At 45.4% G+C, this 20,125-nt stretch overlaps 1 protein-coding gene across 1 annotated transcript in view; it reads left to right on the forward strand.

Annotated features, from left to right (window-relative positions):
* The window catches only part of LOC119426025 (AT-rich interactive domain-containing protein 1A), a 145,706-nt gene that overhangs the window by 45,496 nt on the left and 80,085 nt on the right, over positions 1 to 20,125 (forward strand). Inside the window, exons 4-7 of the mRNA XM_037693586.1 lie at positions 13,827 to 13,972; positions 14,066 to 14,163; positions 14,246 to 14,455; positions 14,566 to 14,770. Coding sequence (XP_037549514.1) covers positions 13,827 to 13,972; positions 14,066 to 14,163; positions 14,246 to 14,455; positions 14,566 to 14,770 — 659 coding nt within the window. The remainder of the gene's footprint in view (positions 1 to 13,826; positions 13,973 to 14,065; positions 14,164 to 14,245; positions 14,456 to 14,565; positions 14,771 to 20,125) is intronic.

The following is a 20,125-nucleotide window of genomic DNA, read 5'->3' on the forward strand; positions in this document are numbered from 1 at the left end:
ATATATATATATATATATATATATATATATATTTATATATATATATATACATACATACATACATACATACATATATACAAATCAAATTACAAAAATACTATTAATCCCAGAGGGAAATTAAATGTAATTCATCATCCTGGTTTCATTAAAGAGTTCTAGATGCTGATGCTGTGGGCAGGAAGGATCTCTTGTAGCGTCTGTCTTACAAGGGATCTGAAGAAGTCTCTGGCTGAAGACATATATATATATATATAAATATTAAAATAGATTAATGTATATATGCATAAACAAATATAAAGTTCTTGTTGTAGGTTTTGGTTCTTTGTTAAAAACAAAAATTAAGGAGTATACAGTTTTTCTAAAACTACAGCCGCTAAAAAACGCAGCATATGTGATAGAAGCACAGCAGCAGTGTTTGTTTTGCCATTTTTACATGAACCTGGTAATAAGGCATGTCTGTACATTAAACAAACAAGAATAATTATTAATCCATGTTTATTTTCAAATCAACACTTTAACGTTCACTTGTATCTAAGGAAGGCTGGGGAGGTAAAAAAGATTAAGGGGTGGAATTAGGATAAGTTACAGCTCATGAGGTACTCCATCAGAGCATCTCTGACACCTCGGCCCTGCTCTCCATCTTGCGGGACAGAGACCAGGACGGGCTGTGCGGCTGGTTCTGCTTCAAGTTCATCGAGGTCATCCATTTTGGTTGTGTGTTGTTTTCCAGCTCTTCTTCTAATACGTGTTAGTGGTGCTTAGAAAAGAGCTTAATGTAGCACTACCGCCACCAGCTGGTAAGGTGCGTTGATATTAATAATCCGCCCACTAGAGGTGAACAATCCGCCCACTAAACGGGAACTATAGGCAAAGTGGAGACACAAAAATAGAGGTCCCACTAGAACCGGACACAACAGGCTACAACAAGAACCAGACCTGTGGATACCAGGCTTATGTAGCCCACATTGTTGTCAGAACACCACCTGGCCACCCAGCGGTTAAATGATGACATACGATTAAACATGTCATCTCTGGTCAGGTTGGGGAGGGTGCCGGAGAAAACATGTACAGTACAACATGGTTTTAGCAAAGTCACACACCGAAGCAACATTAATTTTAGTGACCTCCGATTAGCATAACCAGGTGTCATTACCATACCATACCATACCACTTTATTTATAGAGCACTTAAAAAAGCGACATGGCCAACCAAAGTGCTGTACAGACAAAACAACAGGTAACACAAAGCAAAATACAAAATGAGGTAAATCAGAATAAAGACATAAAAACGATGCAGATAATGACGACAAACCAGTGTGGAGCATACAGGATCAAAACACAGATCATCTGTTGTTGAAAGCTACTGAATAGTACTGAGTTTTTAAACGGGACTTGAGAACCGAGAGGGAGGGGGCCTGTCTGACAAGCAGAGGTAACTCGTTCCAGAGTCTTGGTCCTGCTACAGAGAAGGCCCTGTCACCTCTGCGCTTAAGACAAGTTCCTGGAACTGTGAGGAGCAACTGGTCCGCTGACCTCGGGGAACGTGGTGGGACATACGGTTGTAGCAGATGAGGGGGGGGGGGGGGGGGGGGGGGGGTGTAACTGTTCAGTGATTTGTAGACATACATCAGTATTTTGAACTGGATTCCAAGGTGAACCGGTAACCAGTGCAGGGAGGCCAAAACTGGTGTGCTGTGCTCTCTTTTGTCTGTTCTGGTTAAAAATCGGGCTGCTGCATTCTGGACCAGTTGTAGTCGTGCAATGGAGGTCTGACTGATACCAAACAGGAGTGAATTGCAGTAATCAAGCCTAGATGTAATGAATGCGTGTATGACTGTCTCCAGGTTATTTTTGGACAATATGGGCTTCAGTTTAGACAGCCGCCTCAGTTGGAAGAAACATGATTTAACAATCATGTTTACATGATTGTTAAGTTTCAGGGAAGGGTCCATTATCACTCCCAGATTTGTGACTCTTTGTTTTTCTGACAGGGTTAGAGCGGAGAGGTCGATGCAGCGGTTTGTGATCGTGTCATTGTGAGGGAACAACATGACTTCAGACTTCTTTTCATTGAAACTTAAGAAGTTTAAAGCCATCCAGTCCCTGATGTCAGCCAGTCAGTCGAGCAGCGATTGAATCGAGCATGTACCATTGTGTCTTAGGGGGAAGTAAATTTGACAGTCATCGGCATAGAATTGGAAGGGCATGTTGTGTTTCCGGAAAATAGCACCAAGCGGCAGCAGGTATAAAGAGAATAGGAGGGGACCCAGGATGGACCCCTGCGGAACCCCTCATTTAAGCTCTACCTCAGCGGAACTAAAATCCTTGATGGAGACACAAAAGGATCTGTCAGTGAGGTAGGATCTGAACCAACTGAGGGCTGACCCTGTGACGCCCACCCACTGCTCTAACCTAGCAATGAGGATCTCATGGTCAGTGGTGTCGACGGCCGTGAGGTCCAATAGGACAAGCACCACAGAATCACCAGTATCTGTGGATCTGAAGATGTTGTTAAAGACCTTCAGCAGGGCAGTTTCAGTGCTATGGAGAGGTTTAAAGCCAGACTGGAATAGCTCTAAGATGGTGTGACCTTCCAGGAAGCACTTCAACTGGGAATCGACTATTTTCTCTAGTACTTTAGAAACAAATGGGAGTTTGGAGACAGGCCGGAAGTTGGACACGACTGAGGGGTCAAGGTTTGTTTTTTTCAGGAGGCTGGACAGCAGCATGTTTAAAGGATTTTGGCACCACACCAGTGGATAAACTACTGTTTACTGTATCAAAAATGGACGGACCTAGAGTGGGAAAAACCTCCTTTAGTAGTCGAGGGGGGACCACATCAAAGAGGGAACCAGAAGGTTTCAAGCTGCACATGACCTGCTCTAGAGAAGATAGAGTGATGGGTTCAAAATGGTCAAATAGAGCTACAGACTGAGGTGGGATGGATGGGTCATGAGTTGGAGGGGAAATGAGAGCCCTGGTGGTCGCAATTTTTTCCAAAAAGAAATGTAAGAAGTTGTCGCACAGCTCAGTCGAGGCTTCCAGAGGTGATGGTTTAGTGAGGTGGAGAACAGAGTTTATGGTAGAGAAGAGGACACGTGGGTTGCGAGAGTTTGAGGTAATTATATCAGAGAAGTATTTGGATTTTGCAGCTTTCACTGTTTTCTGATAACGGCGCCAACTCTCTTTAAGTTTTTGAAAACAGACCTGCAGCCTGTCTTTCCTCCACTTTCGCTCCGCCCTCCTACATTGCTGCCTAACGGCCTTGGTGAAGTCACTCAGCCAAGGTTCTTCTCTGAGTTTTGATTTTCTAGTTTTAACAGGCGCAACATGATCCAGAGTCTTTAAGCAGACATAGTTGAAGTGGGATGTCAGCTCCTCAGTGGTGGTGAGAAACACCGGGACCTTAATTATCATTTCAGAGTTATAAACATCTGTGAAACGTGTGGCAGTGAAATGGTTAATTGCCTTCTTCTACGTGCAGGACTGCACGGCTTAGGAGTTAGATGGGGGAAGGTGAACTCAAACCGGACTGGCATGTGGTCTGAAAAAACATTATCACCAATAACAAGATTACTAGCAGTCACATTATGAGTTAAAACAAGGTCCAGTGTATGTCCACGTTCTTGAGTGGGACCGTTTACATGCTGAGTTAAATTAAATGAGTCCAATAAATCTAAAAAGTCCTTAACCAAGGGCTATTCCTGACAGCACACGTGCAAATTAAAGTCCCCAATAATGAAAACATGCTCATATTTTGGTGTGATTTCTGCTAAGAAGTCAGAAAACTCATTTATGAAGTCCTTAGATCGAGGTGGGCGGTAGACGAGTGCAAATAATGTCGGAGGTAAATGTCCGAGTTCAGAGACACTCGGCTCAAAGCTGGCGCAGGAAACTGGGATGGGCAGTTGTTTACAGTCAAAAGTTGATTTGAATATTGTTAATAATCCACCACTGCCTGATGGCCGCGGTGCGTTAAAACACAGACAGTTCGGTGGCAGTAATTCCGTCAAGGCGCTGGACTCACCCTGAGACATCCAAGTCTCTGTGATGCACAAAAAGTCCAACTCGAGCTCTTGAAAGTAGTCCCTGAAGATAAAAGTTTTGTTGGTAACAGATCTTGCGTTGACCAAACACATCCGGATACTGTCCAAAGTGGAGCAAGCAGCAGTTGAGTTAGCGCGCTCTAATGGCCGCAGATTTTCAATAACAGCCCTTCCAGGTCGGTCCGAGCTGCGCACTGGCTGACAACTCCCGTTGGTTACCTTGTCTGGACACGCGGGAAGCTGGAGATGGAGACCATGACCGCCAGCTGAAGAGGAAGATGCAGTGCTCAGGGCTTTAATCTTCACCAGCTGACCAGCACGTTTTCCCCGGCTTCTGAAGCGATATCTCCGGGCATGGAGATGAGGAGCCCAGCGGAGGTACACTGGCACGTCCGCCAGCGGGGGGTGGGGTGTCCAGAGGTACGCTCGTAATGGTCTAAATAAGCAACATCAGTGACAGAAAAACAAAGATCCAGAAGCTGTTGTCGGTCATACATGAGGAGTGAATTCATGCCACAGATAAAAAACGAACAAAACTGAAATAATCCGAACACCATCAGCAGAGGTGGATTGCAAGCCATGCACACGGGCGCCATCTTACGGAAGTAATTACCGCCGACGTGAATAACAATCTTACTGTATTTAGCCTTAGCCTTAGTCAGCAGTTTCAGATAAGATTCTATGTCACCCTCTCTGGCCCCTGGAATGCATTTAACTATGGCTGCTGGAGTCCCTAAAGCCACGTTTTGGACTATGGAGCTCCCAATAACCAGGGTCTGTTTCTCAGCGGGTGTGTCACTGAGCGAGGAAAATCGATTAGAAATGTGAACGGGTCGGTGGTGAACTGGGGGCTTAGCCTTAACACTATGCTTGCTCCGGATCGTCACCCATCCGGTCTGGGGTCCCTGCTGCTCGGGGTTTGCTGGAGGACCGCTAACGGGAGCAAGTCTCTGTGGTTCCGCGCTGTCTAAGGGGACCTGGCTAGCTACTGGTTTTTCTACAGCGCGGGGCCGCGCTTCCAGTTCAGACAGCCTCTCCTCCAAAGCTACCATAAGACTACATTTGTTACATGTATCATTACCACTAAAGGAGGCAGAGGAGTAACTAAACATCTGACACACAGAGCAAGAGAAAACAGAGGAAGCAGGGAGAGAAGCAGCAGCCATGCTAAGCTAACGCTAGCAAGAGCCAGCAGAGCCAAATACACCAATAAAAACCAAGAAGTGTTGAAAGGTAAGAACTGTTTTAAGCACTATCCAACAGTAGAAAAACAACTGTACTGTGTTTGTGAACTAGAATGAAAAACTGCAAAAGACAGATAAATCCAGAAAACAGAGACGACTCAAGCAAACAATTCACTCGAGCTACCATCAGACAAACAGGAAGTGACACAATACTTTCCACCACAAAAGTGTTTTCTTCAGATGTTTTTGTGTCGTTTCCTTCAGTAGTTCTTGGTGCAGTGCCACCACAGGCGAGTGGGGGAACAGGTTGGCTCGACTGACTCAGTGCAGTGTGAAAGCGAACCGCACCAGCTGAAAATGTCAACAAATGTTCTTAATTTTGATTCCCAATCAAACAGAGTCTTCCGGACTATCAGGTATTAAAACACCCTTAGTAGACAAACAGCAGTGATGCACAATTTGCAGATTTTACAAACAGCCTTTTTGGTGTGCCCCATCTCACAGTGAAGAGAGGGAATTGGAAATCCCATCCATCCATCCATCCATCCATTTTCTTCCGCTTATCCGGGGTCGGGTCGCAGGGGTAGCAGCCTAAGTAGGGAGGCCCAGACTTCCCTCTCCCCAGCCACTTGGGCCAGCTCTTCCGGGGGAATCCCGAGGCGTTCCCAGGCCAGCCGAGAAACATAGTCCCTCCAGCGTGTCCTGGGTCTTCCTCTGGGCCTCCTTCCGGTGGGACGTGTCCGGAACACCTCACCAGGGAGGCGTCCAGAAGGCATTCTAAACAGATGCCCAAGCCACCTCAACTGGCTCCTCTCGACGTGGAGAAGCAGCGGCTCTACTCCGAGTCCCTCCCGGATGATCGAGCTTCTCACCCTGTCTCTAAGGGAGAGCCCAGACACCCTGCGGAGAAAACTCATTTCGGCCGCTTGTATCCGAGATCTCATTCTTTCGGTCACAACCCAAAGCTCGTGACCATAGATGAGGGTGGGAACGTAGATCGATTGGTAAATTGAGAGCTTCGCCTGTTGACTCAGCTCTCTCTTCACCACGACAGACCTGTACAGCGCCCGCTTCACTGCAGACGCTGCACCTATCCGCCTATCGATCTCACGCTCCATTTTTCCCTCATTCGTGAACAAGACCCCAAGATACTTGAACTCCTCCACTTGGGGCAGGACCTCCTCCCTGACCCGGAGAGGGCACTCTACCCTTTTCCGGCTCAAGACCATGGCCTCGGATTTGGAGGAACTGATCTTCATCCCGGCCGCATCACATTCGGCTGCGAACCGCTCCAGCGAAAGCTGTATATCACGATCTGATGAAGCCAATAAGACCACATCATCTGCAAAAAGCAGAGATGCAATCCTAAGGCCACCAAAACGGATCCCCTCAACACATTGGCTGTGCCTAGAAATTCTGTCCATAAAAGTTATGAACAGAATCGGTGACAAAGGGCAACCTTGGCGGAGTCCAACTCTCACACCGGGAACAAGCCCGACTTACTGCCGGCGATGCGGACCAGGCTCTGGCACCGGTCATACAGGGACCTAACAGCCCGTATCAAAGGGCCCGGTACCCCATACTCCCAGAGTACCCCCCACAGGGCCCCCCGAGGGACGCGGTTGAACGCCTTTTCCAAGTCCACAAAGTACATGTAGACTGGTTGGGCAAACTCCCACGCACCCTCCAGGACCCTGCTGAGAGTGTAGAGCTGGTCCAGTGTTCCGCGGCCAGGACGAAAACTGCACTGCTCCTCCTGAATCTGAGGTTCGACTATCCGACGGACCCTCCTCTCCAGAACCCCCGAATAGACGTTACCAGGGAGGCTTAAGAGCGTGATTCCCCTGTAGTTGGAACACACTCTACGGTCCCCCTTTTTGAATAGGGGGACCACCACCCCGGTCTGCCAATCCAGGGGAACTTCCCCCGATGTCCACGCAATATTGCAGAGTCACGTAAGCCAACACAACCCTACAACATCCAGAGCCTTAAGGAACTCGGGGCGAATCTCATCCACCCCTGGGGCCCTGCCACCGAGGAGCTTTTTAACCACCTCAGTGACCTCAGCACCAGAGATTGGAGGGCCCGACCCAGAGTCCCCAGGCTCCGCTTCCTCAGTGGAAGACGTGCCGGTGGGATTGAGGAGGTCTTCAAAGTATTCCGCCCACCGACCCACAACATCCCGAGTTGAGGTCAGCAGCACGCCACTCCCACTATAAACAGTGTTGGTAGCATACCGCTTCCCCCCCTGAGACGCCGGATGGTGGACCAGAATCGTCTCAAAGCCGTGCGGAAGTCGTTCTCCATGGCCTCTCCGAACTCCTCCCATGCCCGAGTTTTTGCCTCAGCGACCACCCAAGCCGCATGTCGCTTGGACTGCCGGTACCCATCAGCTGCTTCCGGTGTCCCACAAGCCAAAAAGGCCCGATAGGACTCCTTCTTCAGCCTGACAGCATCTCTCACCGACGGTGTCCACCATCGGTTTCGAGGGTTGCCGCCGCGTCAGGCACCGACAACCTTGCGGCCGCAGCTCTGGTAAGCCGCCTCGACAATAGAGGCACGAAACATGGTCCACTCAGACTCAATGTCCCCCACCTCCCTCGGAACATGTTCAAAGTTCTCCCGGAAGTGGGTGTTGAAACTCTGTAGTGAACTAAGCCTCAGGTCAAATCTGGCCCTGAGGGCCTTTCTGGGACAAGAACTGTTATTTCATTGATTTGAGTCCAGAAACACAAGATTAAGTTCATCCAGAGACTTTCTAAGTGTCCTGCACTGATCAAGTGAAAGAACACTCTCTTTTTTATTATCATTACTATTTTCTTGATAATCAAAGTGTGTTTAGTTCAAACCATTTTTAAATGTTGAAGTGAACTACTCATTTTAAATCAACTGTGAAACAGTATTAATGAATTTTTAATCCTCATTCAAAGTAGAAATCAAGTTAGAATGTGTTACAGAGTAATTATGCATTTTCTGATTGTCTGTCTGAAATGAGCAAGTGTAAGTTGGTCCAAGGTTGGAGACAAACGCAAACAAGTTTGTTGGAACGAACTGTCATGTTTTTAAATCTTCTCAGACATAAATAGAGAAGCTGGCACCTGTTTCCTCCCAACTCGCCTAAACATTTCTCTTGTCTGTCTCAAAAACATTTTCTGTCTGTTCCAAAACATTTGTTCTGTTTTTCTGACTTCTAGTGACCTCTTACGTCACAAAAACACACCTCCTGTTCGGTCGATTGACCAATCAGGAAGTTCTCAAATGAACCGGAAGTGACCTCTTTAAAAGGTTCAACACTTCCTAGTTCCAGCCAGGGCGGTGGGAGAGCCGTTCAGTTCGGAGAGCAGAACCGAACAGAAAAAGTGCTGGAGAGAACAGGAGGTTCCAGACATGATCAGCAGTTCTTCCGAGTCTTGTGGGAATTATGGAATCTTCCACATCTGAGTAGAGCCTCTGACGGACTTACTCCTCATGTGAGTCTACCAGTGGGTTGAACGTGTGTCGGACGGAACACCGTCACTACTTCGGACGATTCACAGCTGTTCCTACGGAGACGCTGAAAGGGTGCGTTAAATGGAACTCCGTACCAGTGGAGACACCTTCTACAGGTAAAGAGTCGATTTACACTACCTAAGTGTACCGAGGAGGAAGCTGAGATCTAATGGAGCGTGCCGTTCTGATACCGACACTTGTACACTCATCCATCTTCTCTCTCTCTTTAAACTCCCTCAATTTCCCATCTTTAAAACTCTTCTATCTTGCCAGTAATTCATCCAGATATTTTCAGAAATGTCTGTTGGTTTAAAGTTGCAAGGGAAATCATGGCCGTATGGTTTCCTAATTGTAAAGCTTGCTAACTAAGCTATGTTGTTGTTGAAATCAATTTGCCAAATTAATGTAAATGTGTGATGTTAAACTTTGATTCTGTTAATAAATGACCGCATTCATTTGATGGGTCAAAGAAAATTAATGTCTCACGTTACATTTAATTATTCAATGCACAATAGAACTCAGTCCAGAAAAATGAAAGAATCCGTTTAATTTATGAATATATCACATGTATATGTTCATCTACAACTCCGTCTCACAGGAGACTCTGCCAGACGTTCCCAGCAAACCCTCACAATACATTTGGGTCTGCCAGGTCTGACCGGCATCCTCCCCCACCATCGGAGCCAACTCACCACCAGGTAGTGATCAGTTGACAGCTCCGCCCCTCTCTTCACACGAGTGTCCAAGACATGTGGCCGCAGATCAGATGAAACGATGACAAAGTCGATCATCGAACTGCGGCCTAGGGTGTCCTGGTGCCAAGAGCACATATGGACACCCTTATGCTTGAACAAGGTGTTCGTTATTGACAATCAATGACGAGCACAGAAGTCCAACAACAGAACACCACTCGGGTTCAGATCAGGGGGGCCGTTCCTCCCAACCACACCCCTCTAGGTCTCACTGTCATTGCCCACATGAGCATTGAAGTCCCCCAGCAGAACAAGGGAGTCCCCAGAAGGTGCACTTTCCAGTACCCCCTCCAAGGACTCCAGAAAGGGTGGATAATCTGAACTGCCGTTTGGTGCATAAGCACAAACGACAGTCAGAACCCGTCCCCCCACACGTAGGCGGAGGGAGGCCACCCTCTCATTCACTGGGGTGAACCCCGATACACAGGCACCAAGTTGGGGGGGCAATAAGTACGCCCACGCCTGCTCGGTGCCTCTCACCAGGGGCAACTCCAGAGTGGAAGAGTGTCCAGCCCCTCTCAAGGAAACTGGTTCCAGAGCCCGAGCCATGCGTAGAGGTGAGTCCGACTATTTCTAGCCGGAACCTCTCAGCCTCACACACCAGCTCAGGCTCCTTCCCCACCAGTGAGGTGACATTCCACGTCCCAATAGCCAGCTTCTGTAGCCGAGGATCAGACCGCCAGGGTCCCCGCCCTCGGCCACCACCCATCCCACATTGCACTCGACCCCTTTGGCCCCTCCCACAGGTGTTGAGCCCATGGGAAGGGGGACCCACGTCTCCTCTTCGGGCTGTGCCCGGCCGAGCTCCATGGGTAAAAGCCCGGCCACCAGACGCTCGCCCGCGTGCCCCACCTCCAGGCCTGGCTCCAGAGTGTGGCCCTGGTGACCCACGTCCGGGCAAGGCAACACTAGGTCCATTTCTTTGTGTCATCATCGGGGTCTTTGGGCTGCATTTTGTCTGGTCCCTCACCTAGGACCTGTCTGCCATGGGTGACCCTACTAGGGGCATAAAGCCCCTGACAGCATAGCTCCTAGGATCATTGGGACACTCAAACCCCTCCACCACGGTAAGGTGGCAGCCCAGGGAGGGGAATTGGAAATCCCCTCCCAGTCCATATGTACAAGCAAGTTTTGAGCATGATAACTTGAAAAATAATTGAGGTACCAACTTCTATTTTGGTGTGTGGCTGCATCTAGGCATAGAAAAATACTTAAGCAAACTACAAACATTCACTATTCAAATCCTTTAGCCATGGGGATATCAGCGTAATCGCTTGTTTAATTTATTTTGACGTAAGGTATACCGTAACACTCGGGCTTTAGAACACAAATGTCTCTAAGCCACACTTATTAAATATAAGATAAATCATAATTTTGTACATAAATAAGATGCTCCGGTTATTTAGCCGCAGGAATCCACCGTTCACGGTATTTGAAACTGTGAGTAAGAGGCCTTGTACATCTGATTACCTGAGGGCATTCTCTCTGTGTCACAAACACCTGCCCCATGAGGGGTGGGGTGCTGGTAGCCACGAGCACCCAGCTCTTTCAAAGGAAAATGTTAGTCAGTGGCAGGAAGCTACTGACAGATGCCAGGAAGTCTTTCAGAATAACATATAAAAATATACATTTTGAAAATTATGAAACAAATACAGATTCCAAAAAAGTTGGGACACTAAACAAATTGTGAATAAAAAACTGAATGCAATGATGTGGAGTTGCCAACATCTAATATTTTATTCAGAATAGAACACAAATCACAGATCAAAAGTTTAAACTGAGAGAATGTATCATTTTAAGGGAAAAATCTGTTGTTTCCAAATTTCATGGCATCAACAAATCCCAAAAAAGTTGGGACAAGTCCATTTTTACCACTGTGTGGCATCCCCCCTTCTTCTTACAACACTCAACAGACGTCTGGGGACAGAGGAGACCAGTTTCTCAAGTTTAGAAATAGGAATGCTCTCCCATTCATGTCTAATACAGGCCTCTAACTGTTCAATCGTCTTGGACCTTCTTTGTCGCACCTTCCTCTTTATGATGCGCCAAATGTTCTCAATAGCTGAAAGATCTGGACTGCAGGCTGGCCATTTCAGTACCCGGATCCTTCTCCTACGTAGCCATGATGTTGTGATTGCTGCAGGATGTGGTCTGGCATTATCGTGTTGAAAAATGCAGGGTCTTCCCTGAAAGAGACGATGTCTAGATGGGAGCATATGTTGTTCTAGAACCTGAACATAGTTCTCTGCATTAATGGTGCCTTTCCAGACATGCAAGCTGCCCAAGCCACAAGCGCTCATGCAACCTCATACCATCAGTGATGCAGGCTTCTGAACGGAGCGTTGATAACAACTTGGGCTATCCTTGTCCTCTCTAGTCCGGATGACATGGCGTCCCAGTGTTCCACAAAGAACTTCAAATCGTGACTCATCTGACCACAGAACAGTCTTCCATTTTGCCACACTCCATTTTAAATGACCCCTGGCCCAGTGCAAACGTCTGAGCTTGTGGAGCTTGCTTAGAAATGGCTTCCTCTTTGCACTGTAGAGTTTCAGCTGGTAACGGCGGATGGCACGGTGGATTGTGTTCACTGACAATGCTTTCTGGAAGTATTCCTGAGCCCATTCTGTTATTTCCTTGACAGTGGCATTCCTGTTTGAGGTGCAGTGACGTTTAAGGGCCCGGAGATCACGAGCATCCAGTAGAGTTTTACGGCCTTGACACTTACGCACAACGATTGTTCCAGATTCTCTGAATCTTTTGATGATGTTATGCACGGTTGATGATGATAACTTAAAAGTCTTTGCTATTTTACGCTGGGTAACACCATTCTGGTATTGATGCACTATCTTTCTGCGCAACAATGGTGGAATTGGTGATCCTCCTACCATCTTGGCTTCTGAGACACTGACACTCTGAGAAGCTCTTTTTATACCCAATCATGTTGTCAATTGACCTAATTAGTGTTAATTGGTCTTCCAGCTGTTTGTTATATGCACAATTTCCTTTTTCCAGCCACTTATTGCTACCTGTCCCAACTTTTTTGGGATTTGTTGACACTGTGAAATTTTGAGTCAACATATTTTTCCTTTAAAATGTTACATTTACTCAGATTAAACTTTTGATCTGTCATCTATGTTATATTACGAATAAAATATTGACAATTGCCATCTCCACATCATTGCATTCAGTTTTTATTCACAATTTGTTTAGTGTCCCAACTTTTTTGGAGTCCGGTTTGTACATAAAAAAAGACGCTTCTGCATGTAAACTGTGGGGTACAAAGTGTGAGACAAAAGTACCAGCTTTTATAACAGCAATTACGGAAATTTATTATCCAGTCTGAATTCATTCGTTTAAGCACTCCACTGCATCACTCCCTGCTGAGATCTGTGTTCCTCCACCAAAACATCTTTGCTAATGTTAGCATAATGTTATAGTTACATAATGTAAATGTTACATAAGGTGGTATCTGAGCTGCGACTAATGGGAGACTAGTTGGTGAAAGAATTCATGAAAAGTTGAGAGAAATTTCATGAATTTTCAGTTATGAGGCAGGTCCTTTAGTGTATTCTTTATAGGATTTAATTTTTCTTTGTTTTTTTGTTTGTTTGTTTGGTTGTTTGTTTTTTTGCATTCAGATTTAGCTTTATATGCTAACTGTGCAAGTATATTCAAATGCTGCTGTATAAGGGAAGGGAAAGGAAGTCTGAGATTGTCATCATTATTTGTTCCCATACAATGGCAAATTAGTTTGCTGTTTTTAACCCATCACACCCGAGATACACCCAGGTGGAGCAGTGGGCAGCTATGTAAGCACCCGGGGAGCAATTAGAGATTAGATGTCTTGCTCAAAGACACCACAACATGTCTGGGAGTTGAGCCGCGACTTTCTGGTCCCAAGTCGGCTGCCCTGCCTCTACCCCATCTCAGCTAATAAAAGATAGTCTAATATAATAAGTGTTGGCTTAAAATTCTCGATGATGCCCTATTTCATTAATGCACAATCCTTCAGCTCCATGTTGAGATGGGTTTTACAGTCAGGAACTTTCCATAGAGCAAATTGTTTTGTGCTTGAGAGTCCAAGACAATAATCCAAACACTAACTTATGAGGTCAATGTCAAAGTTAAAATAAGGTCTTTGTTTTACATTTTTGTTTTACATAAATTCTTGCTATTGCTATATTTTGCCGTATATTAATTTTCCTGGGCGTATAATGTGCCATATGTGCTACTCTTGTGTGGTATCAACAGGCAGGATGAGAATAATGGACTGAAATCTTTATTTCTGAAAGTTTCTTCCTTTTTTTCCCCTAAAATATGCTCTCTGATAAACCACTTTTGTTTCTTTTTCAGGCCACCGGGCTACCCTAACATGTCACAGGGCATGATGGGAGCAGGCTCTCCATATGGCCCAGGCTTGAACAGCATGCACGGTGTGATGAATCAGGGGGTGCCAGGGCCTTATCCAATGGGTACCAACATGGCCAACAATACCCCCGGTGAGTGCAGCTCCATATACAGCCATTAAAAGGTGGTGCAGCTTGTTTAAATTTAAACTTTTTTTTATCTGTTTTTTTTTTTTTAACACCCAGGAATTGCGCCAAGTTCTGAATTCAGCATGGACAAAATTAACCCAACCCAAAAGATCAACAATAAAGTTGATGGGACACCTAAACCCGAAACGAAAAAGGTGAAAGTTTCAAGTCGATGATGATATTATTAGTTTCTCCTCAGGACTTTTTTCAATTTCAGTTTTCTTTCTATCATAACAGAAGTCGAACTCTTCCACAATCACGAATGAGAAGATCACTCGGCTGTATGAGCTCGGTCCTGAGCCTGAGAGGAAGATATGGGTGGACAGATACCTGACCTTCGCTGAGGAGAAGGCAATGGGCATGAACAATCTTCCCGCTGTGGGCCGTAAGCCTCTCGATCTCTTCAGGCTATACATTTCTGTCAAAGAGATCGGCGGCCTCACCCAGGTATGCCAGCAGGTTCACCTGTCTGGTGTGAACATCTCTACCTGAAAGAGGCATCTTGTAATCCTCACGTTTTTTTTTTTGTTGTTTTTTTGTTTCCTCTCATTTCTCAGGTGAACAAGAACAAGAAGTGGAGGGAGCTGGCCACCAACCTGAATGTGGGCACATCGAGCAGTGCTGCCAGCTCTCTTAAGAAGCAGTACATTCAGTGTTTGTATGCCTTTGAGTGCAAGATCGAGCGCGGTGAAGACCCACCCCCAGACTTCTTCAACACGGACACAAAAAAAAACCAGACAAAGGTCCAGCCTCCCAGTCCAGGTGAGAGCTGATTGCTTGTTAGCTGCCATATGTTCTACCCCTTTTCTCTGGTGTTGTGAATTCTGTTCATTAGATGTCCTACCTAACCATCTTTGTATAAACTGATGGGTTTTATAGCAAACTAACAATTGCATTGTTTAAGGTGGCCATGAGCAATTGTTTGAATTGAAGCGCTTGTGAACACTGGTGATGGAGCTGTAATCCTGAAGTACTCAACACATCCTGGGAGGTTCAAAAACCACTGTGGTTGAGGGATGACTCCCTGACATCTGCATGAGTCACAAGGACCTCCCCCTTGTTTTGTTTTTTTTAGGGGGAGAATTAGAAATACCCTTCATGTCTCTGTCCATCTGTGCATGTTATGAGCATCATACGACAAAAAAATTAGAGAGGTACCAACTTCCATTTTGGTGTGTGGCTGCATCTGGGTGTAAGAAAGGTTTCTAGCAAAAATTGGATTTCCATGTTAAAGCCCAAGTTGGATACCACCATCCATCCATCCATTATCTTCCACTTGTTCCAAAGTCGGGTCGCAGGTGCAGCAGCTTGAGCAGAGAGGCCCAGACATCTCGTTCCACAGCCACCTCTTCCAGCTCTTATGGGAGGGTTCCAAGGTGGTCCCAGGCCAACCAAGAGACATAGTCTCTCCAGCGTATCCTGGGTCTTCCCCTGGGTCTCCTCCCAGTCGGACATGCCCAAAGCACCTCCCTAGGAAGGTGGCCAGGGAGCATCCTTACCAGATGCCCAAACCACCTCAACTGGCTCCTCTCCATGTGGAGGAGCAGCTGCTCTACTCCGAGTCTCTCCCGGATAACTGGACTTGTCACCTTATCTCTAAGGGAGAGTCCAGCTACCCTGCGGAGGAAACTCATTTCAATTGCCTGTATGCACAATCTCATTCTTTTGGTCACTAACCAGAGCTCGTGACCATAGGTGAGGGTAGTAGGAATGTAGCCCGACTGGTAAACAGAGAGCTTTGCCTTACAGCTCAGCTCCCTCTTCACCACAACGGACCGATACAGAGTCTGCAATACTGCAAATGCTGCACCAATCCGCCTGTCAATCTCACGTTCCATTTGTCCCTCACTTGTGAGCAAGACTCGAAGATACTTGAACTCCTCCACTTGAGGCAGAACCTCGACCTGAAGAGAGCAATCCACCCTTTTCCGGGTGAGGACCATGGCCTCATATTTGGAGGTGCTGATTCTCATCCCAGCTGCTTCACACTCGGCTGCGAACCGCTCAGGTAAGAGCTGAAGATCATGGCACAATGACACCAAAGGACCACATCATCTGCAAAGAGCAGAGATGGAATCTTGAGGCCACCGAACCGGAATCCTTCCACCCCCTGGCTACACTGAGAAATTCTGTCCATAAAAGTTATGAACAGAATCAGTGACAATGGGCAGCCCTAGCAGAGTCCAACTCCCACCCTGAAGGGGTCCGACATACTACCGGCAATGCGGACCAATCTCTTGCACCGCTTGTATAGAGACTAGGGCTATCAATCGATAAAAAAAATTAATCAGATTAATCACACTCTGGGGCTGTGATTAATCTGATTAATCACTATGCTTAACGTTGTAAGCTTGAAATGTAAGTATGCAGGTTTTCATAAAATGCTGAAGAAAACGTTTTATTGTGTCAAACCAAACAGTTTTCCAGGTTCTCATACTTAGCAAGGTTTTACAGAAGTCATTTTGTTTAAAATAATTAATTTATAAATGTTAACTCAAGTGTCTCATTAAGTCAAGTCAGATTTATTTATAGAGCACATTTAAAACAGAAACTTAACAAAAATATCACAACATCAAATAAAAAGTAGCAATATATATTTACAGCACATGGAATAAAAATATAAAACCAAAAACATAATTAGAAACAATGAAATACTAAATCAGATCACGTTGTGTCAAAAGTCAAGGAAATAATAACAAAAAGCATAAACTCAGTCAGAAACAATGAAATACTAAATCAGATCCGATGACCTTGTGTTAAATAGGAATAATAACAAAAGCATAAACAGAATCAGCATCAATGAAAAACTAGATCTAAATCCGATCACCCTGTGTTAAATGTCAGTGAGTCCAGATGTGTTTTTAGGAGAGATTTAAAAATAGAGACTGAGGTGGCCTGTCAAATGTTGATGGGCAGATTGTTCCAAAGTTTAGGGCCCACGACTGAAAATGCTCGATCTCTTCTGAGCTTCAGCTGGTTTTTGGTACGGCCAAAAGCAGCTGGTCTGATGATCTCAAAGCCCGAGAAGGAGTATAAGGATGAAGAAGGTCGGAGAGGTATGATGGTGCAAGGCCGTTAATGCACTTGAATGTCAGCAGGAGAATTTTAAAATCAACTCTGACACGTACAGGAAGCCAGTGAAGAGAGGACAGAACTGGAGTAATGTGCTCAAACCTGCGAGTTCCTGTTAGTAGCCGAGCTGCAGCATTTTGTACGAGCTGGAGATGAGAAAGTGAAGCCTGACTAACCCCAACATAAAGTGAGTTACAGTAGTCCAGCCGGGTTGTAATAAATGCATGGACTAGTTTTTCAAGGTCCGATCTGGACAGAATGGACTTAAGCTTTGCTATTTGCCTTAGCTGAAAGAAGCTTTTTTGTAGAACAGAGTTGATCTGTTTATTAAACTTAAAGTCCGTGTCTAACACTACCCCGAGATTGGTAACTGACTGCTTTAGATGAGGCTGAAGGGAGTGCAGGTTTACAGGATCAGTGACAGTGGTAGAGCTTGGGTTAAACACAATGACCTCAGTCTTCTGATCATTAAAACTCTAGAAGTTTGCAGCCATCCAAGTCTTGATGTCATCAAGTGTCATCTATGACAGTGGTCCCCAACCTTTATTGCGCCACGGACCGGTTTAATATCCGACTATATTTTCACGGACCTGGGGTGGGGGGTTGGTTGGAGTCTGAGGGTCCTACCCCAGAGAATTTTGGATAGAGTAGATGCCATTTCCTGCATTCTGGTGTATTTTCCTGCATTCTGGTGTTTATTACAGTAGATTAACATGAAACTAAAGATGTAGACTCATTATTGAAATGACTGCAAAGCATTCGTAATGCAAAACCACTGCAGCTCTGCAGGTAAGGGGCGTTCACTTCAGAACAAATTGAGGTCGCTAATTTGTCAGTTGCTTAATTGTCAGTTATAAACATGAACATTAAAAGAAACAAACATTTTAATTAAAGCTGCAAGCAGCATTGGAGGCCCTCGCAGCAAAGCGCCACTCTGGACTTCCGGCGACAACGGGAGCTTCAGTTAGTCCACCCAGTTGACATCGCGAATGCTCTCGTGCCAATCCCGCACGCGTTCACCACGAGGCGCATTTCCCAAACCTTCGATATCGCTTTCCATCCATGTCATTACTTGTCCAGCTTCAGGTCTTACAAGTATATGCAAAATCTGACCTTCTAGACAGGAGTTATGGTGACTTCCTGTTTTGTTGCGAATGTTTGACAAGCACTTCCTTGATGCTTTTCAACATGTCATGTGTGGTAATCAACAGTTAGCGAACAAAGTTTCAGTGTAATATCTTACACAGTGCGAAGCTGGAAGTGTCATCCAATAATCTAGTTTTTTCTCTGAGTGGTGGGGCTTAAGTGATGTCATGAATCAACAATACCAATGTGTCCAAAAAAAGTTCAATCTGGTCCTCTGGACATTCAACAAAACAAAACAAAAAAAATGTAGATACGTTTCGTCTGTCATCCGACAGACTTCCTCAGTCTGAGGTGCTGTATTCAGCACAGTCTCTTAAATAGCACCTTCTCAGAGTGGATCAACCAGTTTGCTGCTGACAAGCTGCTGGAGGAGGTAGAAAAGAGAGCCTTGACGTCCTTTTCAGGGACACCACCAAGTCTTTGGTTCAGGTATGTTGACGACACCTGGGTTAAAATAAAATCTCAGGAAGTCCAACATTTTACTGACCACATCAACTCTGTGGATAAATACATCAAGTTCACACGAGAAGATGTAAAAATGGCAGGTTGGCTTTCTTGGACTGTGAGGTCTCAGTCTCTGATAGAGGACATTTGCAAACTGAGGTGTACCACAAACCCACCCACACAGACCAGTATTTGCAGTTTGACTCCCATCACCCTTTGGAGCACAAGTTAGGAGTCATCAGGACTCTGTACCACAGAGCAGACAGCGTCCCCACTAGCTCAGGAGCCAGGCTGAAGGAGAAATCCCACACAAGATATCCACACAATGTGGATATCCTAACTGGGCCTTCCTGAAAGCAGAGAAAAAACCCAAACAGGACTCCAGTCAGCCATCCGGTGAAAAGGAGGAACCCAGACCCAGACCAGTGGTCATTCCGTATGTTGAGGGAGTATCAGAGAAACTGAGACGTTTATTTTCTAAACATAACGTCCCAGTGGCTTTTAAACCCCAAAATACGTTACGGCAATGACTGGTTCATCCCAAATATCCAGTCCCCCGGCACAAACAGAGTAATGTTGTGTATGCTGTTCAATGTCAGGAGGGCTGTGATCAGACATACATCGGGGAAACTAAACAGCCACTGGCCAAAAGGATGGCCCAGCACAGAAGATCAACATCATCAGGCCAGGACTCTGAGGTCTACACTCATCTCCAGGTCAGCGGTCACTCTTTCAGGGATGAAGATGTTCACATCCTGGACAGAGAGGAACGATGGTTTGAGAGAGGAGTAAAGGAGGCCATCTTTGTGAAAAGAAATCGTCCATCATTAAACAGGGGTGGAGGCCTCCAGGTTCAACTGTCCCCCTCTTACAATGCTGTGATTGCTAGTATCACTCAGCCCTCTGTGAACAGTAAACAGCCATCAGTGTGCTAATGATCCATTGTTAGGCTGATGGTCCTTCTTGAGCATGTGATCAGCTGGTTTTGGTTGTCAGCAGCAAACTGGTTGATCAACTCTGAGAAGGTGCTATTTAAGAGACTGAGCTGAATACAGCACCTCAGACTGGGGAAGTCTTAAAAAATATATATATATATTGATGTTGTTTTGCTTTGTTTTGTTAATTGAATGTCCAGAGGACCAGATTCAACTGTTTTAGATTTTTCTACCTAGATTATTGTGCATGCATCAGGATATTAACTTTACTTTAATTGCTAGGAGAACACTGCTGTTAAAAAGTGCATATTTAATGTATTGACATTTTTTTACATGAAAAAGTACCTTAAAAATGTTCTAAACATCTTTAAGTCATCATTTAATTTTGTGCATACTAATGAGATTAATTGTGATTAATCACAAAAACATTTGATATTGATCGCAATGAAATAATTTTCATCTTTGCCCAGCACTATATATATATATATATATATATATATATATATATATATATATATAT

Source organism: Nematolebias whitei, chromosome 19 (genome assembly GCF_014905685.2).
Source record: "Nematolebias whitei isolate Nwh7 chromosome 19, NemWhi1, whole genome shotgun sequence".
Taxonomy (NCBI): domain Eukaryota; kingdom Metazoa; phylum Chordata; class Actinopteri; order Cyprinodontiformes; family Rivulidae; genus Nematolebias; species Nematolebias whitei.